Genomic DNA, 24,518 nt, shown 5'->3' on the forward strand with positions numbered 1-24,518 from the left:
CGGCACTGGTGCCACACTCCCTCCACTCACGTGCAGGGTGGTGAGGAAGGAGAGCTGCAGCAAAGCACCCGCAAAGCCCTGGCCCAGGGCCAGCACAAAGGCAGCCTGCTGCCCAAAGAGCTCCTCCGTGGCGCCACGCAGCCGCTTGTACAGCCCGCAGTATCGCTCCACAAGGTCCGGCGCCTGCCCCACCGCCTCCAGGAACTGCTGCACCTGCGGGATGCAGCACGAGAGGGGTGAGCCCCATAGCGGGATGCACCCATGGCTCCAGGAATGTCCACAGCCCTGGCCTCACTCTGCCACCACCAACTGCCCAGGTCCCGGCCAGGGGCTGACCAGAGGCCCCGGTGCTGCCGTGGGCTACTGAGAGCTTGCAGCCAGGCGGGAGCGCAGCCCCGAGGGCTGGGCAGGGGCTGCGGGGGCAGGACAGAAGCGCAGCAGCAGCCCAGCAGGGAACAAGTAGCCCGACACTGTACCCGTCTCCCAGCCTGCAGCACCAGCCTGGGCGCAGGGCCAGGCTGACGCCTCAGCCCTGCCAGGGTGGCAAGCGTGGCAGGGCCGTCCCCACACCCTTTCGGACTCAGCGGAGGCCAGGTACAGCCCCGCACCCTCCCCACGCTCCCAGGGCACCACCAGGCCCCGCTCCCCGCTACGCCCGCCCGCTGCGGGGTCCCACACGCCCTCTCCGGCCCCCACGCCCGGCCCTCCAAGCTCTACCTGCTGCTGCACCACGCCACGCCAGCACTGCGAGATGCTCCACAGGCTGCTCGACTTCTCCGCCACCGCCTTCACAGCCCTGGCCGGCACCTCCTTGTTCTTCCCCTCCTTCCCGCCTACCAAGGGACAACCTCGGGCTCAGCACGGCTCCGTGGGCAGGCTCCGCACACTGACCGCCAGCAGCCTCCCCCTCTCCCTGGGGTCACAGGGCAGAGGAGATGCCGGGGAGGTATGGCCACTGCGGGGGCACAGCCATGAGCCTTCCCCGGCTCGCGAGCCTCCTGTGCCACAGGGCCCTCCCCAGAGCTCCCCAGCAGATCCCCATGGCCGCAGCCTGGCACTCTGGACCACTGTCCTGCCAGTCCTGCCAGCCCCACGGGAGAGCAGCCCCTCGCTCACCAGCTGCTCTTGCCTCCTCTGGCTCTGGGCCCTCGGGGTCCACGTGCACCAGGAGCTGGGTCAGGCGCCGCACACGGGAACCAAAGACAGCACCGCGGCTCGTGGCGCGGTGGGGCGGCTCCATGCTCTCCAGGTACTCGCTCAGCAGCCAGGCCAGGGGGCTGACGCCATGGGGGTCTGCAAGGCCAACCAGACTCAGAGCGGGGTGCCTCAGCCTGGGGCATGGCGCGGACAGGCCCGGGAGAGCGCGGGCTACCTGGGCTGGTGATGCTCTGCACCAAGGGGTTCACCAGGGCCTCCCAGCACGTCCTGCCCAAGGCCCGGGCCGCCTCATCGTCAGGAAGGAAGCGGTCGGCAAAGCCCTGCTCATGCCGCAGCGCCCGGTTCAGCCTGCAACAGCGACCAGGCAGCACACGGGGGTGCTGGGCACCGGCCGCCGGGACTCCCCCAGGAAAGCAGAGCACGGCACTTGCTCCCTGCCCTGCCCCTTGCCAGGCACAACGGCTCAGCAGCCCCACTCGCCCCCAGCAGCCAGGGCCCCTCGCTGCCCCCAGACCCTGCCTGCACTGGGCCCTGGGGCCCTTGCAGCCCCCGCCAAACTCGGGGGCTGTGCGGCACCCAGATCCTGCCTGCTCCTGACCGATCTCCACCAGGTCAGGACACACCAGCCCCTGCGGGGCACCTCTGTGGTGCGCTAGCCATGCCCAGCTTAAACCTGGGGGACCCCAAGGTGGCCCTGGCCCTCTGGGACCACTCGTGGCCAGGGAGGAGCAAGGGACCCTCCCTGTCCAGGTGGGACACCCGCTTGCTCCTCTCCTGGCCCTGCAGGCCCCTCGCGGGCTGCCAGCACCGTTCCCCAGGCCCTGGGACAGCGGGGACGCGATGGCGCAGCCAGGAGACAACTCACCTGCCAAAGAGCTGCAGCAGTTGCCCCCGGTCCCGGCAGATCTCCTGGCACCAGGCGTGAGCCCGAGCGGTGCAGGAGAGGAACGTCCGCCGGCACAGCTGCTCCCTGAAGATGGGCCAGAAAGTGGGCTTGGGACCCAGCACCTCGATGCCACGCACACGTGTGTCAATGCCGCCCTACGGGAGAGCACAACCCTCAGCTCCTCAGCCCTGACGCCCCACGCTGCCCGCTCCCTGGCCCGGCCCCCTGCTCCCCTACCTGCTGGCACCGCTTCACCCGGATCTGGATGACGGGCCAGAAGCGGGTCATGTTCTCCAGCAGGATCACTTTGCTGTCCGAGGGCAGGACGGTCACCTGCAGGCACACAGCGAGCCCTCAGCACGCCAGGCAGCGAGCGCCAGCCACCCTGCAGGCTCCCCTGGCCACCCCCATTAAAGCCATGGCCGCTGTCCCCCCCCAGCAGCCCACGCAGCCACAGGGCACCCCCTGCCAGGGTCCCACCTCTGGCTCACAGCCCCAGCACTGCTGCAGACTGGGCTGCAGGGCTGCCCATGCCCAAATCTCCAGCGCCTGCTACCTACAGCCAGGAGGAGGCTCCCGCAGCACAGCTCCGGCCATTCCCACCTCCCCGCGGGGAACCCCCAAGGCCCCGGCACCAGGGCGAGACCTTCACGGGGCACAGCAAGGACCAGCCCACCGCTCCCGTGGGGCCCCACGGCCTGAGCAGCCCGTGCGAGACTCACCGCGTTGAGCTCAGTCCTGACGGTGGCAGGGCTGTCTCCCCCCAGCACCACCACACGGGCCGGCATGTAGCTGGAGTCCTCGCTGGCCACCAGCATGCTCATCTCCCTGCAGCGCAGCAAACACCGTGCTGCCCACCAGTCCCCTCCTCCCTGCCCTGGCCCCTGCCAGCCCCACGCGCCGCTGTCCGCACCCAGCAACCCCCAGGACGGGGACCACTGGGGCAGGGCTCGCACAGGTCCCCAAAGCCCTCTCCTCCCCGCGCAGCCGCTGGCCCTCCCGGCCCAGCCCCACCTGACCACCACACCACACTGCATGTGGACAGTGATGAAGTGGGAGCCGGTGCTGCCGTTCGACTCCCAGTACGTCTTGGGGTTCCCGTCCGTGAGCTTGCTGGCCCGGTGCGGGTTGGAGGAGACCTGCACCTTCTCCCAACACTTGTCCTCCCTCACCTCCACGCTGGAGCCTGCGGGGAGAGCACACGGAGCCTCCAGCCCCCAGGCCAGCACATGCCAGACACAGGGCTCCAGCTCCCGCTCCCCACGCTCACCTCGACACAGGTTGCGTAGAAAGACGTCAAAGAAGGGGATGCTGATGGGCCGGTGGCTCCGGCGGTGCTCCTCAATCAGCCCCAGGACCAGCTACGGGATGGGGCGAGGCTCTTACCGGGGGCCCTGGGTCCTGCTCCCCTCGCTCACCGCAGGGCTGCGGCAGGCAGAGAGCAGAAGGCTGCCCCTCGGTGCAGGGCACAGCTGCAGGGCCCCAAGACCCAGAGCCCCAGCGCAGCCACACCTCCCCGCCCACCTGGATGCAGCCAGCCAAGATGCTGGTCGTCAGCTTCTTGTAGAGACTGGCGTACTTCTCGCAGTCAATCACCAGGTCGAGCAGGGCTGGCGCCAGCGACGGGGCCGTGCTGTGCTTGGCCAGGGCTTTGGACAGAGCCTCGCGGGTGCCCACGCGGCACATCACCACCGCGCAGTCCTTGCTGGCGGTGGCCAGGCGGTGCAGGAAGCCAACGACCTCCTGCACCACCTGCTGAGCGGGCAGCCGTGAGCGGCCGGGCTGGCGCCGGCCACCCGCCAGGCCCCAGCAGCTGGGTGCTGCCACGCTCCATCCCCTCCGCCCCAACACCGCAGCAGCGCCTGCGAGAGCCCGGCTGGCACGCCTGCCACCGGGACGCGGCCACGGCCGGGCCAGTCGTTCCCCAACTCTCCCAACACTTGGGCCACAACAAGGCCGGGCTGCTGCAGGCAGGGACCCCGCTTCACCAATGCCAGGCCCGGCCGATGCACGGCACAGCCAGCAAAGCCGCCCCTGCTCGCCAGGAGTCCCGGGGCCCCCTCACCTCCCGGTCGCTGCTGTGGGCACTCAGGGAGGACAAACAGGGCTCCACACACTCGTGCCAGGGCAGCACATCCTCCTGGTAACCGTCCAGGAACTTGTTCAGGACCCTGAGTGATGGAGGGGGCCCACTCACGCCGGGGCACACAGACAGCGGTGCCAGAGGCAGCCCTGCTTCCCTGCCCCACTGGGAAGGCCAGCACCCCACAGGGACTGCGAGCCAAGGCTCCCCAGGCACCTCGGACAGCCCAACAGCACCGGGGCACGTGCTGCGCTGCCCCCGCGTGTCCCCACCAGCACCCAGGCACGTGCCGCTCTGTCCCCACGTGGCCCTGCGCCCCAGGACACCCCAATCAGCACCCGCATAGGTGCTGGGGTGCACCTGCCTCTGTGCCGGTGAAGAAGAACAGCCCCACCAGGACCCACAAACATGCGCCACATCCCCCCAACATCACCACCAGCACTCACACACCTGCTGCGGAGGCCCCAGACCCCCACCAAATCCCCCTGCACCCACCTGAGGATGCTCAGGCTCACGGCCTTCTCCGCCCCCAGCAGCTCAAAGCTGCGCAGCAGCAGCCTGAAGCACCTCTGGTCCTGCAGCAGCTGGGCCGCCTCGCCAGAGGGGATGGGGCCTTCACCACAGAGCTGCCGCTCCAGGGCCACCACCACGTCCTTGGACAAGACGCCGTCCCCCAGGCCGCCCAGAAGCGTCCGCACGTCCCTCAGGTCCAGCGGGGCCTCTCTGCCTGCCACGACAAGGACACATGGGCCCAGCCCAGGCATTCGCTTGAGAGGCGCCAGCGGGGTGCTCTGCCCTGCCAGGCGAGGCAGCCCTGCCCGCTGCATCCGTGGGGCCGTGGCACGGCAGGCGGTGCAGGCGGCACGCTACCTGCCGTCTTCGGGCCCGTGGGTAGCCGGTGCTCCGCGAGGCGGTTGATCACGCTCAGGGCCAGCATCGCGTGAGGGCAGCCGGTGCTCTGCCCGTCCCACCAGCAGCTCTGCAGCACCGTGGGGAGATCGCAGCTTGCCAGCTGCTCCGCCAGGCCCCGGTGGCTGTCGATCAGCATGTTCACCACCAGCAAGCCGTTCTGCACGCCTGAGGAGCCCCTGCAGGGACAGAGCGATGTGGCCACCTTCCTCCCTCAAGCACGGAGCCTCCCCTGCACCCACAAGCCACCTGCCTTGCCTGCCCCTCCCCCCCCGCCCCGAGAGTCCCCCCACCCCCACCCGCTGTCCTTGCTCTGCCCCTACCCTGGGACCCTCTGCATGGTGCTCATGGCTGCAGGGATGGCACTCAGCAGGTTTGCCGAGCCCTCGCTGGAGGCAGAGCCGATGCTGGCAAAGATCTCCCGCATCATCTGCGCATCAGCATGGTTCAGGGGCAAGGGCTTCCCACCGGCACCTCCTGGCTCGCTGGCCACAGCTCCCACCAGCACCTTCAGGGCCTGCAAGGTCAACAGCCGTCAGGAGGGCAGCGGGCATCTCTGCCACGCCTGGGCGAGCCCGCACCCTGCCCGCCCACCTACAGCATCCCCTCTGCCACACTCACCGCCAGGCCAGCCTGCTGCACCAGGGCGGAGGAGGCGTGCTGCTGCATGCAGGCCAGCACAGCCCGCACGCCGCCCTCCGTAGCAAACAGCACGCGCCAGTCATACTTCGCCATGAGCACGGCCAGCAGCCGCAGCGTCACCGCCACCAGGGCCTTCTCTGCCACCTCAGTGCTCAGCAGCTCCACTGCCACCTTCACCAGCTTCTCCCTGCATGCGAAAGGACACCTCAGGAGGAGCCTCCTGGCACTGCCGCTGGCACGCCGGCACCCCAGGCCCTGCCAGCCACCTCCTCCCTGCCCACATGGCTCTATGGCAGCTGGGTCAGCCCCAGGAATGAGACTTACTGCGACAAAGGGACACAAGATCCACCCCTCTTCTTGCCGAGCACCCAGGGACATACCAGCCTTTGCACTCCCACCGCCACCTCCCACACTCCCACCTCCAGTACTGGCCCCCACCCTGCCGACACGGCCCTCCCCAGCCAGCGGGAGGGGTGCACAGCACCCCATAGCTCACCCAACACTCCTGGTCCCCAGCCTGCCCTGGGCTTTGCTGACTTGCTGATCAGGCTCAGCCTCCTCCTCCAGGATCTTCATGATGTGCTTGAGCCCAGCTAAGCGCAGCCCCACCTCTGAGCTGCTGCTCTGGATCGCGTCCACCACGGCTGCAACCTTGGCCAGCGAGCCCCCCTCGCTCACCCCCTCGGAGCTGCCCAGCACTGGCGGGAGGGAGGCAGGGACACGGGTGTCAGGCCAGCAGCACACCCCCAGCAACTCCCAGGGTGCCATGCACCCACAGACCCAGCACCCACAGGCCCCCCCTCCCCAGGCAACCTCCGGGTGCCTCGCCTCCCATGCCCTGCCCAGAGCCTTCCTCCATCGAGGCAATGGAGCCGCCTCCAGCACCGTGCGTGTGCCCCAGCGCCTAGTAGGCCATTACCTTTCATCTGCTCCTCCGTCACCTCTGGGAAGAACAGCCCTTCCCTCTCAAGGAGCTCGCTGAACAGCTGGGAATCCAACTTCGCTGCCGCAGCGGGGTCTTGGGGCAGCACTGCAGCTGCAGAAAGGTCTTCCTTCGCTGCCTTGGCCTTCGGGGCTTCAGGGCCGGTGCTCCTGCAGCCGGCATCCCCTGAGGACACCGCGGTGCTCCCCCTGCCATCCTGCTCGGCCTCCTTACCGAGGAAGTATTTGACGTAGATGTGGGAGCCGCGCAGGTCACGCTGAGTGCTGCCCTGGCACCGCTTCTCCAAGACCTGCAGCACCTTCTGGGCCAGCTCCACAGGTACCGACAGCTGGATCAGGGCTTCTTCATCCACCTCCGACAGCTGGACAGATGGGGTCAAGTTAACCCTCACGGACTTGCCACAGACCCCGCGCCCCTTGTGACAGCCAGGGCCAGAACGGACAGAAAGGCTGCACTGCCGGAGGCCCCCAGGGCCATTCCCCCGTGCCACCCTCCCCTGGCTGTCCCCAACCCAACTACCACCAGACCTCCCACCTGCACCCACCACCCAACCGCAACCAGCAGAATCACCCCATGGCCTTGCCTCGCCTACCCAAACCTCGCTGGACACAGTCACTCTGACAGGGTCTTGGCAGGCTGCGTTTCCTCTCGCCTCTCCTCACCCTTTTCCTGTGCCCAGCTCCCCACGCTTTCGCCGTCCCCCGCTCACCCTCCCATTTCAGTCCCATTTCTGCCCCGTTCAGACTCTCCCTGCACAGCTCACACTTGCCGTCTCCTCCTCCGGGCCCGGTCCCTTCCCTAATGTTCTCCCTCGCTCCCTCCCTCCCGTGTCCCCGCTGCAGGCTCTGGCCCATACCTGCCCTCCCTGGTCCTGCTGGATGAGACAGGTGATCTCTTTCTGCTCCTGCGCTTCCAGCTTCTTCACGAAGAAGAGCAGCTCCCACCACTCGGCACGGCTCAGGGCCTCTGCAGCCTTGGCCGGCTGCTCCCCCAGGTAAGGCAGGGAGTACAGCCCCCCAAAGGGCTTGCAGAAAAACGGCTGTGCAACTGCAGGAGAGCAGAGCAAGGAAGGGCACTGTCAGCTCTGCCAGTTCCCCCATCCCCTGCTGCACAACCCCGTTCCCCAGGGAAAGAGCTCATGTGGACCATCTGGGCAGAAGAGATCCCTGCCGTCCCACAGCCTGCTGTGGGAAAGGGAGGTGACAGGAGGGCAGCGGGAGAAGGGGAACATGCTGGGAGGAGACCCCAGCTGCTGATCTTATGTATATTCTGTCTCTTGCAGCAGTTAAATCCAAATCACTCTACCCAAAAGATGTCCTACAAGATCACGGGCATGATAAAAGAATTACTTTAACAGGTTTCCCTGGCCAGAGTCATGTCAGACACTGAACAGGAAAGGGGTATCTGAAGCCTGGATTTTCCCTTTTCTCCCAGTACAAGGGCAATGTCAAAGGATTCTAGGAGATTCTGCAGATGTCTTATGAAAACAGTCCATTTAATGCTCACCTTGCCCAAAACTGAGTGGTATGAAGTGAAACAAATTGTTGGCATGTTAATGCTTTTAAAAATCCACATCACTTATTTAAGGGGATCTGAGGGTGCCTAAAGCAGCTTCATCTCAGAGAGATTCTACATTCTTATTTTGGCAGTTTGTTCAGTTAATTCAAACACACATTTTTGACAGTCACAGTTTAAATCAAATTTTATGCTTTTTATACCATGACTTTTATTATATCATGACAGAAGTCTAGGATTCAAAAACATTCCATGCAACCACAAGCCATGTAATTACTTAACCAGCTCTACACGGTCATACAAACTAAAAGCTCATAGTGCTTTCTGAATCCAACCCGCCAGTTGCTATACGCTTAGCCGTATAAAGTTCACCACCCAAAAATACGCCACAGCAGAATCAGAAAGAGATGATACAGCCACACACATGCAGCACATAATCTCACCTGTGTCTAGATTAAAGCTCTCTATCAGACTATATTCTTTTTCCTGAGCAGCAGGATCTTCCCACTGGTCTCCAAAGCCAATAATCTCCAACATGTGCCAAGGCATCCAGTAGGTCCGACCTGTTGACTGCCACAAAACCTGTGCGTGAAACAGATCTAGATGATCAGATTTGCTCACTCATTCAATCCTCATGCTACATTTGTCCTCCCATTTCCCAAATGCATGGAGACAGCAAGCACTGTTCAAGTAGAAGACCACCTAATTCACGTACAGATTTCAACACACACATTGTCTAATTTTTAAGCATACCATCTTTATTAACTCGTTCCCCTGGTTACACCTGGATCTTTACTAAAAAAAACCACCAACTTTGCCTGCAGCCACTACAGATCTCATCTAGCACAGCAGCAGTGACAGGAGCGCACCTAGTTAAGCATGCCCTTTCCAAAAGTGCCCATCAGCAGGTGCCTTGGGAAAAGCATAAAAAGGAAGAACTTAACTGACACTACCTCGAGGCAAATGAACTGTATATAAAGGGTGTTGAGGCAAAAACCACTTGGTGAATGCAAATGTAAAGAAAACTATTTTTCCTACTCTGACGTCACCTTCTATTGGTTATACTTTAACACCTTGGTCCTTCACCAGCCCTCTCAGGTTTTGGGCTCTTGACAAGCATGTCTCAAAGAAGGCAATTGTTTCCTGTGCTTTGTCCAAGTTGCCTCTCAAAATCAAAAGGATTTTTTTATGCCTTCCCATATGGTAGTCTTACATTTAACCTTCCAAGCAGAAGGAGGACCCAGCAACAGCAAGTACAACATGCCAATAACTTAAAAAAAAAAACAGCAGAAAAATATAGGGGTTGCCCAATTCGCTCAGCTCTTTTGGAGTTACACCAATGCTACTAGGACTCCATTGTGCTGGAGAGCTAAAGAGATTAGATACTGAAAAACTTTCAAAAAGTACTATTTGGAAGGAAATTGAGTTAAACTCTACACATAACAGCAATTAGTCAGCAATCCCTGACCTAAACTAGTTATGTACCAAATATCATCTCAAAGGAGTCATGGAAAGATATGACTGAAGGACCAGACACAACAGTGAAACTTTTTCTTTGGAGAGGCAAAGAAAGCAACAGAAAACAGAGCAACAAAGAAAAGATGAGAGGAGGTAAGAGAGAGACTCATGATGGACTGGCCCCAATCAAAAATGCACATGAATTTGCATTTTGCACACAGAAGACTGACAGCAAGCCTCAGGCAGGCTGAGCTGCAAAAGCAGAACTAATTGAAAAGGAAAGGATCAAAATTTTAACAAAGACCAGGGAGAGGTAGTTTTTGTAACTTGAACTCACTAGTCACCAGCAGATAAACTGTCAATACAAAGCAAGTGTGACACATAAGAAAGAGGAACAGAGATAAAAATCAAGTTTCCCTTCAAAGAGAGACTGATGGCAAAGGTCCAGAAAAGCAAGAGATGACACCAAGAGCTATCATTACAAAGATGATTTTGAGATGTCAGATTCCTGGTATCTCCCTGTGGAAAAAAGCCCTCATTGAATGGTTTGACTCACAAGTTTCTCACATAACTCTGGGGGACTGCTACAGACACATACATGGATATGAACATAAAGAGCAGGGTAAAAATTAACACCCCCAAAGACATTCCCATGTACATTCCCAACTTCCTAGACAGACTGGAGGGCGAGGAACACTAATAGCAGCAGAAATTAGGTACTTCCAAACATAACAGCCAACAAACTTCTTCGCTGAATATTTATTACCATTTAGATCTGGTTTTGCCAGTAGTGTCAGCCTTACAGAAGACTGTTATTGAAAATAATTCTGGATGGAGCAATTGCAAGTTCATTCAACCTAATTAAATAGAAAAATAGACAGAAGGAACCCAAGGGACCAACTGGACAAAGGGAATGGAAGTTAACAGTACACTTCAGCTCAACAGTGAGTAAAAAAAACCCTCTGAAATTTATATCACAGGCAACAGGAGGAAAATGTGACAGGATCTTGGTGCTCTTTCCAAGTGCCCAGCTACATTAAGAGTAAAAGCAAGTACAAGCTTGTAAGAAATAGAAAACAGAGTTTTAGAAAAATGCAGATCTTAGAAATGAAGGAGCATAAGGACAAAGAGAGAATCAGTAGGAAACATATTCCTTTGCACTTTATCTTTACAGACTGGGTTATAAAAGACCAAAGGTTTATCAACCACTTAAAAATAAGATGCAAAGCAGTTATTCACTTGAGGGGGCCTGCAATGAAAAACCATCTATGCATGGTCCAAAACTAGAAGAGTATTTTACTTTAATATTGAGTAAACAACAAAAGAAAGCAAAGGAAACTGATAACGGGTAGAGGGATACAAATCCAGAAGTTGCTACAACAGAGAGAAGCAAAATTCTCTTTTTGCGGAGAGGAGAGGGACAAAAGACATGCCAAGTCATCTGCCAGAAGCACAGTTGGAAAGTGGGAAGGATTTAGGTTATTCAGTGGTGTTTCTGTGTGACTGATGAACACTAAAGCCAGTGCTTCTAATTTGAGAAAAAAAAAAAAGATTAAATAAATCATCACTACAGCTTCACTACTTTGGCTTCAGTAGTATGCAAACCTTTAAAGCATATTTTAGTGGAAAGAACAACTAAAGGTGTTCAAGATAAACAATAAATTTGAATTAACAGGTAAACCTGCTTCAAGTTTCAATTCTAACAGATTGATGCATTAGCTTTCTTTGCTGAAGTAACTGATTTTCTAGATTAAAAAAAAAAAAAATCTTTTTCAATTGTCAAGTTCAGTAAGCACAGAGCATCAAACAGTAAATTATTAAACCAGCGAAGAAAGTGATTAAGTAGAGGAACTGTGGGCAAGAAATCTGCTCAACAGAACCCAAGAACTTAGGAGTATGAAGGGGAAAAAATGGGACTAGAAGAAAGTGCAAATAAGACAGGCAAGCCATATTTGCACAGCACATGCTGCCCTAACAGTTATGCCCTCCCAATACAAGCACATACTGGTAATATCGACCACCAAACAAGCAGATAAGGCTGGAAGCGTCCGTCTTGCACATGCACATTTCAGAGCATTTTAAGCTGCTGGTTTAAATTATATCTGCAAGAAGTGCTCCAAAACCAGAAGGCAGTTAAGAAGCTTGGACCTGAGTAAGTTAAAGTTACTGGAAGGTGACTGGAAAAATTAATCCTAAAACCAGTTCTCACTGAATAAACAGGAGAGTACTAGAAGGAAGAAGCAGTCTGCAAGTGGCTAAGGAAAAAAACCAAAAGAATATTCACACAATTACCCTGTGCACAAGAAAGCAAAGAGAGACAATAGGAGAAAAGAAATAAGTCAGTGTTCAATGTTCTTAATTGGCTAGTTTTTATTTGGCTGTAAATTAAAACAATGGCATTACACAAAATAAAATGGGCTGTAGTCCAAGAAGGCTAGAGAATCTCATTTTTAACAAAAGCTGACAGTAGATTTAAAGAACATGGCCTTCAAACATACAGAAGGTAACGTCAAATTCTCTACCTCCCTTCTGGAAAGGCTGGTAATGAACTTTAAGTTACAGCAAGAGAGATTTGGAAAGAGCATTAGGAAGTCATGCATTTCTACAGATACCAGAGTGAGGCTTTTCAGCTATTGATTTTTGAATATCAGCAAAACAGAGCTTTGCACTAGCATGGCACTTAAGTCTATTCGCAAGCCGTCCATACCCACAGAAATCAGCCTGAAGTAGGGAAGCCTTTGAGCGTAGGCTGAAGTGGCACCTGAAGGACATATATGACCAGCTGAAGTGGCCTCACTCTCCCCATTTATCATCTGCAAAACCAGAGTATGCACTTTTGCAAATTACTTGGGGGAGAGAAAACAAAACAAACCCAAACCAAACCCACAATTGCACACACTAACGTGTGCAGTGGTTACAGTTTCTCATTTTACTGGTTACTATCTCAATTTACTAAAGATTTCATGAACTGAATTATAGCTCTGTTTGCAGCCAACACAATGCTGGACTGAGAAGAGGACATGAGCAGAGACAACCCTCTATCTATGGATGACAGCCAGCTAAAGCTTGATTTTTAAAAGAACAGAAATCGTGCCTGTAGCTGCAGTGTTTGGGAAGCTCAAAAGCATGGCCAAAGTGCAAGATCAGCAGACAGCCTGCAGAAATAGCCATACAAAGATTAGAGTAACACAGAAAGCCCACCAGCTCCCCACTGCATACATAGTCAAAACAAAAGCTCAGCTCTCACTTAATATGCCCAGCCTTCAGGACTGAGAAGAAAGTCTCAAGAAAAAGGTCTAAGCAGGAGAAAACACCTTCCCATGATCACAAAAAGGCTGGAACAGCACTCAAACGCTCTCCCGCCCCCAGGCCTGAGTCCAAGCCCTGCTGCTCCAGCACTGATCCATGCACTAGCAGGATGTTCTGGTAGTGGCAAGAGCTGAATGCCTTAGGCCAAGAATTAGAGATCAAGCCAAGAAAGTGAACCTTGTGCTTGGTGTTTACTACAGGCTGCCCGATCAAGGGGAGCCTATTGACAAAGCCTTCTTACTCCAGCTACAGGAGGGATTGCACTCGCAGGCTCTCATCCTGCTGGAAGACTTCAGCCACCCTGACATCTGCTAGAAAAGTAGCACAGTGAGCTGCAGGCAATCCAGGAGACTTCTAAAGTGCATTGAAGCCAGGTAATAGACAGCCCTACCAGAGGAGATACGTTACTGGACCTCTTGGTCACCAACGCAAGTGAGCTAATCGCAGACATTAAGATCGGAGGCAGCCTGGGCTGCAGTGATCATGCACTGGTGGAGTTCACAGTCCTGTGGGATATGGGACAGGCAAAGAGTAAAGTCAGGACCTTGAATTTTAGGAAAGCAAAATTCCAGCTGTTCAAGGTGTTAGTCAATGGGACTCCTTGGGAAACTGCCCTCAGGGACAAGGGAGCAGAACAGAGCTAGCAGACCTTTAAGGATGCTTTCCATAGAGCACAAGAGCTCTCGATCCCCAAGTGTAAGAAATCAGGAAAGGAAGGCAAGAGACTGGCATGGCTGAGTCAGGACCTCCTGGCCAAACTAAAGGGCAAGAAGGAAATGGAATGCACAGGCAGTGGAAGCAGGGACAGGTATCCTGGGAAGAGTATAAGGATGCTGCCTGGTAGTGTAGGAATGGGGTCAGGAAGGCCAAGGCGCAGCTGGAGCTGAACCTGGCAAGGGATGCAAAGATTAATAAGAAGGGCCTCTGTAGGTATGTCAGCCAGATAAGGAAGGTCAAAGAAAGCGTACCCCCCGATGAACAAGACTGGCAAACCGGTAACAACAGACGAGGAGAAGGCAACTTTTTTGCCTTGTCTTCACTGGTAATCTCTCTTCCCACACCTCTCGACTGGATGGACCTCAAGGCAGGGCCTGGGAGAGCAAAATCCCTCCCACTGTAAGAGAAGATTGGGTTCGAGACCACCTGAGGAACCTGAACATACATAAGTCTATGGGACCTGATGAGATGCATCACAGAGTCCTGAGGGAATTGGCTAATGTAGTTGCCAAGCCACTCTCCACGATATCTGAAAAGTCATGGCAGTCAGGTGAAGTCCCCAGTGACTGGAAAAAGGGAAACATGGCACCCATTTTTAAATGGGTGGGAAAGGAGGACCCTGGGAACTACTGACCCATCAGCCTCACCTCTGAGCCTGGGAAGATCATGGAACAGATCCTCCTAGAAGCTATGTTAAGGCACATGGAGGACAGGGAGCTGATTCGAGACAGCCAGCATGGCTTCACCAAGGGCAAATCTTGCCTGACCAACCTAGTGGCCTTCTATGATGGAGTGACTGCATCAGTGGACAAGGGAAGAGCTACTGATGTCATCTATCTGGACTTCTGTAAGGCCTTTGACATGGTCCTCCACAACATCCTTCTCTCTAAATTGGTGAGATATGGATTTGATGGATGGACTATTCAGTGGATAAGGAATTGGCTCGATAGTCGCATCCAGAGGGTAGTGGTCAACGGCTCAATGTCCAGATGGAGATCAGTGACAGGTGGTGTCCCTCAGGGGGTCTGTACTGGGACCAGTACTGTTTAATATCTTCATCAATGACATAGACAGTGGGATCAAATGCACCCTCAGCAAGTTTGCAGATGACACCAAGCTGAGTGGTGAAGCTGACACCCCATGGGATGCCATCCAGATGGACCTGGACAAGCTTAAGAAGTGGGCCCATGTGAACCTTGTGAGGTTCAACAAGACCAAGTGTAAGGTCCTGCACCTGGGTTGGGACAACCCCCGGCATCAATACAAGCTGGGGGATGAAGGGATTGAGCACAACTCTGCAGAGAAGGACTTGCAGGTACTGGTGGATGAAAAGCTGGACATGAGCTGGCAATGTGTGCTTGCAGTCCAGAAAGCCAACCATATCCTGGGCCACATCAAAAGAAGCATGGCCAGCAGGTCAAGGGAGGTGATTCTGCTCCTCTACTCCGCTCTGGTGAGAACCCACCTGGAGTACTGCGTCCAGCGCTGGAGCCCTCAGCACAGGAAAGACAGGGACCTGTTGGAGCAGGTCCAGAGGAGGGCCACAAAAACGATCAGAGGGATGGAACACCTCTGCTATGAGGAAAGGCTGAGAGAGTTGGTGTTTGTTCAGCCTGGAGAAGAGAAGGCTCCAGAGAGACCTTATTGTGGCCTTTCAATACTTAAAGGGGCTTTTAAGAAAGATGGGGACAGACTCTTTAGTAGGGCCTGTTGCAACAGGGCAAGGGGTAGTGGTTTTAAACTGAAAGAGGGTAGATTCAGACTAGATATAAGGAAGAAACTCTTTAAAACGAGGGTGGTGAAAGACTGGAACAGGTTGCCCAGAGAGGTGGCAGATGCCCCATCCCTGGAAACTCAAGGTCAGGTTGGACGTGGCTCTGAGCAACCTGATCTAGTTGAAGATGTCCCTGCTCATTGCAGGGAGGTTGGACTAGATGACCTTTAAAGGTCCCTTCCAACCTAAACTATTCTATGATTCCTCCCCCTCCTCAAATATTGAGACCTCTTCCCTGATCTCTGGCACAAACTTAGCAACTCAACTGCAAATGTGCAGCTCTAACAGCTCTCTTCAACATAAACTCTCATTTAATGTCTACTCACCCAAAGGGCATTTTTAAAAGGAAACAGATCCTGGCATATACTCACAGATCAAAAGAAACAGCTATGTAGGCTGTGTCCAACCCAGTGAGAACAACAGTATGCCACAAGTACTGTCACTCACATACCAAGGCTTAAGACCCTGCTCAAGCACCTTTTGCTGTGTTACTCCTTTGTGCCAGCTAGCTTGTTACCAAACCACCCCCAAAATCAAACCAGGGCTAGGGACCATTCCTGGGAGGCAGAATACAGCCACCTGGTTTAGAGGCTAAGAAACCTCAGCAGGACAGCACATGCTAAACCAGACTAGCTTTCCTCAGGACCTGCATTTCCAGCTCTGAAAGGTGACTTCTTTGCTAGGAGAGATGTAGACAGTGTCCTAATTGTGATATGCCTATTCCAACGTTCTGCACATGAAGACATCATTAGGAAATCATCAGTCACCCCTCACTCCCCTCCTCTGCCATCCCAGCCAGACTGCTTCCACTAGTGACCTACCTGCACCGTGCGCGTGCTATTAGTGCTCTGAAGAAACTCGCCTTCCTCCCCAGCTCTAACATCACCACAGTCCTCCAGCAAGCGCACCTTCATGCCACGCACCAGGTTTGCCTGTAAGTACTCCACATAGCCACTGCGGTCTGTGAAGTCTGACGGGGTCAGGAAGGCACGACCTTGCTTTTTGTGGGGACCATGATTTGAAGTGAGCACAGGCATTTGGGCAGCAGTGCAGGCTGGGGTCTTGCGCTGAAAGATGGAGTGGGTGGTGCGAGGCCGCAGCTCCTGTTGGGGCAGCAGCTCTGGCTTGTGGCTGTGGTCCCAGCCCATCACGTGCACCAGCTCCAAGATGAGATTTGCCATAGCCATGCTGAAATCAAACTCCTGCTTCACACGGCTCCTCTCCTCAGCGAGCGGGCCGGGCACAGTGCAGTCCTGCTGCTCTCCTCCCTGCTCCACGCCACTGCTGAGCTTGTCCATGAGAGAAGTGACACACAGGTAGCGCTTCACCAGGACAAACAGCAGCTTCCCAGGGATCTGCAACAAGCACGGCTGTCAGACTCTAGCCTGCAGAGCGCCTCCAGCCCCCAGCTCTCTCTGAGCCCCCAGCTCATCCACAGCCAGGCCCCCGGGATAGCTCCGGACCAGCATGCAGCAGCACAGACCTCTCAGCCCACCCTAGTCTCCCTCCTCAGAGATAAGACTCTCCAGGTGCCTCTCCACCTCCCTCCAGCCTCAAGCCAGGCCCAGATCCTGTCCCAGCTCTCCCAATACCCAGCCCTGCTCAGCTGCCCGCTGCCGACTACCCTCCTCTCCCAAACAGGCACACCAGCTCTGGCCCCCCACTCTCACCCCTCCTGACCCCTAAAGCCCACAGGCCCAGGGCTGGCAGGGCCTGCCGCTACCTGGGGAAGGTGAATCCCCTCAAAGGACATGCACTGCTCTTCAGAAGACATCATCTCAGCAAACAGCTCCAGCAAGGTGTAGCGACTGTCAAAGTCTACATGCTGCTCAATGCCATCCTGCTGGCTCAGGGACAGCAGGACATAGGCCCGGCCCCCTGCAACAACAACAGAAACCCTTCAGGGCCCATAAAGATAACCCTCACCCCACCCTCCCCGTGCGAGATGGACTCGCAGGCAAGGAACAGCTTTGCTGCTCAGCATAACCCAGAACCATGTTCTGTCCTTTAATCTGGATTGGCAACATTGTGCTCCACCAAATAACACTGCATTTTTTCCACCCCTAAAGCTGCAAGATTCCCCCAACACAGCAACCCCAAATAACTGACTCCAGAACAGGGTTCCAGGGAAGATAAAAAAGTTAAGTTTTAACCTGAAGCAGCCCCCCATCTTCCCCACTGGAGAGCCACGTGAACTTGGGCACTAGGACAGAGAAAGATCTCTTGTGGGACACACCACCACCAGCCACCTCCCAGGTGCACCCCAGCCTCATCAGGCACTTCCGAGCCACGGCAGCTCCTCTCAAATGAGGGGACTGGGTGAGGACTGGCCTCTACCCAGCAGGGCCTGAGGAAAGGCTCCCTGCCAAGAACAGACCAGAGCCTTTCTAATTGACAGCATGCAGCAGAGACACCCCAACACTCTGCCAAGCCCCTTGGCATAAGTCCTCCTAACAGTTAATCAGCATCCCAGGTCAGGAACCTTACAGGGGAAAGAGCTCCCAAGCCTTAGAGCACCCCAGACAACTACAACCGAGGAGCTGCTTGGAAGCTCCAGTCTGATTCTTCCCCTTTTGCCAACAAGCCCCAAGACACGCTGCTTCCCCGGCATCCCACGCCCACAGAAGGACTGGCACCCCTCGGCTGCCCAGCAGCACCTCCTCAGTGCCACTGAGCAGTAGCAGCCCCCACCTGCATCATGCGAAGCCAGGGCCCTCAGCATCTTGCCGGCACTGCGGCGGATTTGCTTCTCCTTGTGGCACAGCATCTTCATCAGCAAGTCGAGGGCTCCCGTCTCCTTGAAGGCACCCGCCAGCGAGCCAATGCTGGCGTACGCGCTCAGCACGTGGATGGTGTTGAGGATGGAGGACTCGGGGGCCCCGGCCTCGGCCATCTGCCGGCCAGCTCGCTGCACCAGGCTCCTGACATCAGCCTTCATCTCCAGCAGCGAGGCTTCCTCCAGCGGGACATCTGCGGCGAACGGGCTGGCTGCCTTCTCCTCTTTCACCCACTGCCCTTCCAGCTTCCTCTGGCCCAGCAGCGCCGGGCAGCTGGCACAGACCTCTTCTGCAGACATCCACATCAAGATGTTCTCCGGCTTGGTCTCTGCAGAGGAGGCACCGCTGCCTCCCACTGCTCTCTCTTCCAAGCTGACAACACTCCACTGGATCAGGTACTCAGGCTGGCCATCGTGGCCCCGCCGCTGCCGGATCAGCTCCTCCGGGTAGGCCTGCAGTTTGGGTCCCAGGTGCACGAGCAGGTTGCCATTATGCCTCTCGTTCACCATGACAGGAAATGTGCCTGCAGAGACAGAGGGGAAGCAGAGGCAAGCCTTTATTTCTGAGCTGCATGCCAAGGAAAGCACGAGCAAGCACCTCAGTTGCTTGACAGTAGAAGTGGCTGAGGCACAGCTTTTGATCCTGAGATCCTCACCCAGGATAAAGCTCTGAAGGAAATCCCATTTTGCAGAAGCTCACCTCCCCCCTCCAAGAAAATGAGCCAGTGTTTCATATACAAACCCTGTTCCCAACATTACTTGCACACAACAGAAGGAGGGTCTACTCAAAAAGCCCAAGGCAAAATAGGCCCATTCAGATCCTCTCATAAGACAGCAAATAACGACAGGAGATCTCGGTCCTGTTCTCATCTCTGCCACTGTCCACAACATGGCCCTGTGCAAGTTGGTGCTTTTGCACTTCTGTGCTCCCTGTTGTTATTTACCATTTATATCTGTTTAGACTGCAAGTTTAGCTAGAGCTCAAGGCTTCAGGCACATTCTCTCTCACTGTGGAGCCGAACCTAACTTGAGTCACCAGGCCCTAAAGAAAATAACCAGCAATTTCTCAGATCAAGTTCATGTATATCAAATCAGGTCACTTTCTAAAAGTACTCAGTATTCCCTTCTTGGCCTCCTCTCGGATATTCTTTGCCTTTAAAACGTTTAGTCAATGGGCAAATTCAACAGAATGAAAAGTTTGCTACTCTCTGCTGCCTGATTGTTCTGCGTATCTTAGGACTACAAAGAAGCCATGACACTTCTCTGCTTTCATTTATGCAAAGAGGAGCAAGAAATAATGTGGTGAGTTGACTCTGGCTGGATGCCAGGTGCCCACCAAAGCCGCTCTATCGCTCCCCTCCTCAGCTGGACAGGGGAGAGAAAATATAATGGAAGGCTCATGGGTTGAGATAAGGGCAGGGAGAGATCACTCACCAATTACCATCACGGGCAAGAGAGACTCAACTTGATAAAATTAGTTTAATTTATTACCAATCAAATCAGAGTAAGGTAATGAGAAAATAAAAACTAAATCTTAAAACACCTTCCCCCCACCCCTCCCTTCTTCCCAGGTTTAACTTTACTCCCCATTTCTCTACCTCCTCCCCCACAGTGGCACAGGGGGACAGGGAACGGAGGTTGTGGTCAGTTCATCACACGTTGTTTCTGCCATTCCTTCCTCCTCAGGGGCAGGACTCCTCACACTCTTCCCCTGCTCCAGCATGGGATCCCTCTCACGGGAGACAGTCCTCAATGAACTTCTCCATCGTGAGCCCTTCCCACAGGCTGCAGTTCTTCCCAAGCTGCTCCAGTGTGGGTCTCTTCCACGGGGTGCAGTCCTTCAGGAACAGACTGCTCCAGCGTGGGTCCCCTGCGGGGTCACAGCCTCCTTCAGGTGCATCCACCTGCTCTGGCGCGGGGTCCTCCAGGGGCTGCACGTGGATCTCTGCTCCACTGTCGACCTCCACAGGCTGCAGGGGGACGGCCTGCCTTGCCATGGGCTTCACCAGGGGCTGCAGGAGAATCTCTGCTCTGGCACCAGGAGCACCTCCTCCCCGTCCTTCTTCACTGACCTTGGTGTCTGCAGAGTTGTTTCTCTCACATGTTCTCACTCCTCTCTCTGACTGCGGTTGCACAGGGGTTTGGGTTTTTTTCCCCTTCTTAAATATGTTATTACAGAGGTGCTATCACCATCACTGATTGGCGCAGCCTTGGCCAGCAGCGGGTGCGCCTTGGAGCCGGCTGGCTTTGGCTCTATCAGACATGGGGGAAGCTTCTAGCAGCTTCTCAAAGAAGCCACTCCTGTAGCCCCCTTGCTACCAAAACCTTGCCATGCAAACCCCATACAAATAATTTGCTGTCTGAGTGCCAGCAATCAGCTGGCCAACTGTAGACACCACACACAACAGACTGACTTCATTACTACAAAGGATGCCAGAGCAGAGTCTGATAAGAAGGTTCTCAGAGGAGCTCAGGCAGGTGGTAGTGGAAACACATGAACAGGCCCTCCTGTTGTCACTTACACATACTAGCAAGAGAAGCAGTGAAGCAACATGCTGTTCAGCTGATGGTAACACAAGTCATTCTTAAAAAATGAGTTAACAAACATAGAAAATAGTCAATCCATGCACAACTGAAGAAGATGCTGACCATCAAAGATGATAATAGGCACGTTAAAGATGTTTTCCAGGTGCAGAGACAAGAAGCCTGAACTCCTGAGAAATTCATACCTACCTTCAACTGTGTCTTCCCTGGAGTTTGCAGCAAGCCAGCTGGGAATCTTCTTGCAGTCTCTCTGTAATAGAAGGACCAAGTCATTCTCTTGTGCTTTGTAACAGTGTTTAGATGCCACACCGTAAGCCAAACAATTGCTTTCCCTAACTGTGCTTGTACAGTGCACAAAAAACCCCTACCCCAAGAGGTTCACATAAAACAAAACCCATAGTAAAACAAGCCTCTGTGAAGCATTATTTTGTTTGATAATTTCACCCCATCCCCACACCATCGCATTTAGCATGAAAAAACCTCTTTAGAGCAGAGCTATCAGAAGGGGCCCAAAAGGATTTGTAGCTAGGTAGGGGAGAATTTGGATTTAGGGCACCTGAAGAAGTAGCTGCAGCACGTATGACGAATGAGGCACACTAGAGCCACAGCTGCATTGCTCGGCTGCTTAAACCCATGCGCTAACAGTCAGTTTCAGAGTTGTGGCAAATGCATAGGCCAGCTACGATGCCGAGCCCACACAGCACCGCGGCACCCGGTTCAGTGGGGCAGCCCAGCGCGGGCAGGCCGAGCACCCCACCGCAGCCCCGGGAGGGCAGGGCCCGAGCCCCGCCTGCACACGGAAAGCAGCAGGGCCGCTACAAACGGTTTGCCCGGGCAATGACCGCCGAGGGAAAGACGGGTTTTCTTCCGGGCCCTTCCAGACACCTCAGCGAGCCCCTGCTCCGCCTCCCGGTCTCTTGCGAGGCCTGCCGCAGCGGGGCGGGGGACAAGGCGGCCCGGGGAGGCGGCTCACCCCCTGGATCTGCCCCGACACGGAGAAGGAGGCGGCGCCTCACGCGTCGGCCCCCTCGGGAGGTCCCGTCCCCACCCGCCGCCGTTTCAGTTCCCCTCCCGCACCGTTAATGGCCCCGGGGCGACGAAGCAGCCGAGACTCGCGGCCTCCACCAAGGGCGGCGCGAAGCGGCACCGGCCCGCCCGCTCCCTCCTCCGCCGCCGCCAGGGGAGGGGACCGGAAGCAGCGGCGCACTCCGCTTCCGGGTCCCCCAGACGCACGGGCGCGCAGGCCACGCCCACTACGGGTGGCGGCGAGGGCTACGAGACCTCGCGGGAGGGGCGGTTGCGCGCTCCGCCCCTGCGCTCCGCTGGCGCCGCGGCTCGGCCGCCTCCCGCCGTTCTCGGCGTTTCGGTCGGGCCCCGCAAGCCCCGGTGCTGCCCGGCAGCACCCAGCCGGGCCGCAGGCGGGTGGCGAGCGGGGCCGGGGGAGGCGGGCCTGGGCTGGCTCCTGAGGGCGGGGGGGGGGGAGGGCTCTGTGCGGTGGCGCGCCCCAAGCGTCTGTCACAGGGCTGCTGCCTGCCCCCCGACAGAAGAACGTGAAAAACGTGAAAAATCAGAATATCTCCTGATTCTCCCAGCTGGTATTAGGCGCGAGAAAAAACTGAGGTCGGGAGCTGGAGGCTGCGGCTGCGGGAGGTGAAGGCGCTTGGGTTGGCGGGGCGTTGGTAAGGTTTCTCCGGGGTTAACGGGCTTTGTTAAGGACCGGTGCAGGGCAGGCGGAAGGCAGGCCAAAAGCAGGTAACGTCAGCACTAACGTTATCGCAAACGCGGCGTTAACCAGAAATGACGGCGCAGCAGCTTCAGGCTTGGGGTTCTGGGGTGACTTCAGGCCCGCGCCCCGGCCTCCCTCGGCCCGCCTCGCCTCGCCTCGCTCTCGGCAGGCTTGGCGGCCTGGGGCTGCCCCGTTCTCAGCGTTGCCAGAGAGGCAACCGAAGCCGGTTACGCACAAGTTTGGCCTGTCTCCAGTTCCTTTCCTGCTCTGGTCTTGCGCTGATCTGTAATGCCCATACCGTTAAATCTAAATTCCTAGCCTTTGCCCATATTTCCCTTCCTTGGCAGGCCTCACAGCGGCTAGCTGCGATCCAGTAGGTGCAGGTTTCTATCGGTCTGTTAATGTTTGTTTTAAATTATAAACAAATGTGGAAATCAAAGGCTGAGCAGATGAGAGTCTGCTTTCATATTTGATCCTGGAGCAACGTCACGTGTGTGCCCAACCTCATTTCTACCCTTGGTACTAATGCAACTGATTAGACAATTTCCATGTTTTACAATAGCAATCAGCAATTAATGCAAACAATATAATCACAAATAACTATAGGCTGGATAAATCAGTGCAGTGCTGCGTCAGCCCGTGGGGACCATCCCCTAAAGCTGTGGCACCCATGGTGCACTGTAAATGTTTGTGTTTCCAAGCCAGCCTCTTGATTTCTCCATTAGCACATGTAACCTCTGTTGATGCTATTGATGCTCTCTTTCCAGAATCCCGTGGATGCTCTTGAAAGCTCTGTGTTTTCCATTAACACGTCATTTTCCTTCCCCATTAACTCCCAAGGCATTGTTAAAATTTAGAGGATCTACCTGGTATTTAGTTATATCATGCTTTGCCTTTACAAGTCCCTTCATCTCCTGTAGAGATAAACACAGTATCTTTGCACTAATGAAGGGGAAAATAACTTCCTAAATGCCACACAACTACATAAAAGCTGTTACCACTATTGCTATTTTCTTCTGTTCTTGGCAGCTGTTATTTTGTGCATGTACTGCACCTGCAACGCTACTGTGTTTAATGTCACAAACATGAGGTGGTGATAATGCTTTGCAGTGTGAAATGCAGCCTGGCTGGTAACATCAGCTGGCAGCATCCCATAGCCAAAATTGTCACCAACAATAAATGGCAGTGGCCGGATAAGACACAGGCATCTTCTTTGTGACACTGAAAGGTTTTCTGTGGTATTCATATGCCCTGTCTTGGCTCTGATGGTCTTGATACCATACTTAGTCAGTCATTTCTCCTAAAAATAAAGATTATGTCTGTGGTATCTTGCTCCATGTTAGGAGTCTTACATGTCATACACAGATCCCTGAGCACAAGTAACATGGGGTTACTTGTGCTGATACGGGTTCTGTGGTGCTGAACCACGAGACATGGCACGTGTAGGCATGCTGAACATGGGGCTGGCTGTGGTGTAACCCATAAAAGTGAAGCACCTCCCCTCCCGATGGGGAAAATGCCATTTCAGCTGTGTTTTGCTCCTAAGCACTTTCAGTACAATCCTTCTCTCCTGCTACACTGAGCTATACTTTCTCCAAATTGTACTGTGAGGAATAGTGCAGTCCCTCCACTGCACAGACTTTTATCAGTGCTAAGCTTTCCTTATGTTACACTGGTGTCTGCTCCAGGACCTGATGCTATGTAGTGGCTAGTAGTTGCATTTTTAGCTGGCATACTGTTGACCCAGCAGCACTGATGATTCTAACGAGCCCTTCTCCCTTTGGTTTCTTTCCGACCTTTAGGCACTTTACTGAGCCCCCATGTGCCCTTGAGCTGGCTTCTAGGAGCCTACGGGCATCTGCCTTTGACCTGAGTTTAAGTAATGCCTCTCCAGTTTGCACTTTGAATATTGCCGTATCTTCTCATAGCAGTTTTCTGCAGGGAATTTAACAGTCTTGGTGTTGGGCCTCATAAAGTTGAGCTCCATCCTTAAAAGTAATGGACTTGGAAGAGGGGAGGGGAAACAACCTCATTTTCATTTGAGACCTGGATCAGATGCCTGTCAATGTCAGAGGAAG

At 55.2% G+C, this 24,518-nt stretch overlaps 1 protein-coding gene across 2 annotated transcripts in view; it reads right to left on the reverse strand.

Moving 5' to 3' along the window:
- Positions 1–21,860, reverse strand: part of CUL9 (cullin 9) — a 37,781-nt gene extending 15,921 nt beyond the window's left edge. Inside the window, exons 1-24 of one of the 2 annotated variants that reach the window (XM_082305264.1) lie at positions 21,792–21,860; positions 20,904–20,964; positions 18,086–18,694; positions 17,118–17,272; positions 16,216–16,749; positions 8,580–8,718; positions 7,478–7,668; positions 6,598–6,982; positions 6,175–6,376; positions 5,658–5,865; positions 5,360–5,553; positions 4,998–5,215; positions 4,623–4,854; positions 4,110–4,215; positions 3,569–3,796; positions 3,315–3,405; positions 3,059–3,230; positions 2,767–2,872; positions 2,282–2,377; positions 2,024–2,199; positions 1,373–1,506; positions 1,117–1,293; positions 718–833; positions 31–213 (exon numbers count right to left, since the gene is read on the reverse strand). In XM_082305264.1, the coding sequence (XP_082161390.1) occupies positions 31–213; positions 718–833; positions 1,117–1,293; positions 1,373–1,506; positions 2,024–2,199; positions 2,282–2,377; positions 2,767–2,872; positions 3,059–3,230; positions 3,315–3,405; positions 3,569–3,796; positions 4,110–4,215; positions 4,623–4,854; positions 4,998–5,215; positions 5,360–5,553; positions 5,658–5,865; positions 6,175–6,376; positions 6,598–6,982; positions 7,478–7,668; positions 8,580–8,718; positions 16,216–16,749; positions 17,118–17,272; positions 18,086–18,680 (4,638 nt within the window). In that variant the 5' untranslated portion in view covers positions 18,681–18,694; positions 20,904–20,964; positions 21,792–21,860. Of the gene's footprint in view, positions 1–30; positions 214–717; positions 834–1,116; positions 1,294–1,372; positions 1,507–2,023; positions 2,200–2,281; positions 2,378–2,766; positions 2,873–3,058; positions 3,231–3,314; positions 3,406–3,568; positions 3,797–4,109; positions 4,216–4,622; positions 4,855–4,997; positions 5,216–5,359; positions 5,554–5,657; positions 5,866–6,174; positions 6,377–6,597; positions 6,983–7,477; positions 7,669–8,579; positions 8,719–16,215; positions 16,750–17,117; positions 17,273–18,085; positions 18,695–19,768; positions 20,294–20,903; positions 20,965–21,791 lie in introns of those variants that run through there. The other variant, XM_082305265.1, reaches the window with a different exon arrangement.
- Positions 21,861–24,518: the final 2,658 nt, after the last annotated feature.

Source organism: Platalea leucorodia (genome assembly GCF_965183815.1).
Source record: "Platalea leucorodia genome assembly, chromosome: 3".
Classification (NCBI taxonomy): domain Eukaryota; kingdom Metazoa; phylum Chordata; class Aves; order Pelecaniformes; family Threskiornithidae; genus Platalea; species Platalea leucorodia.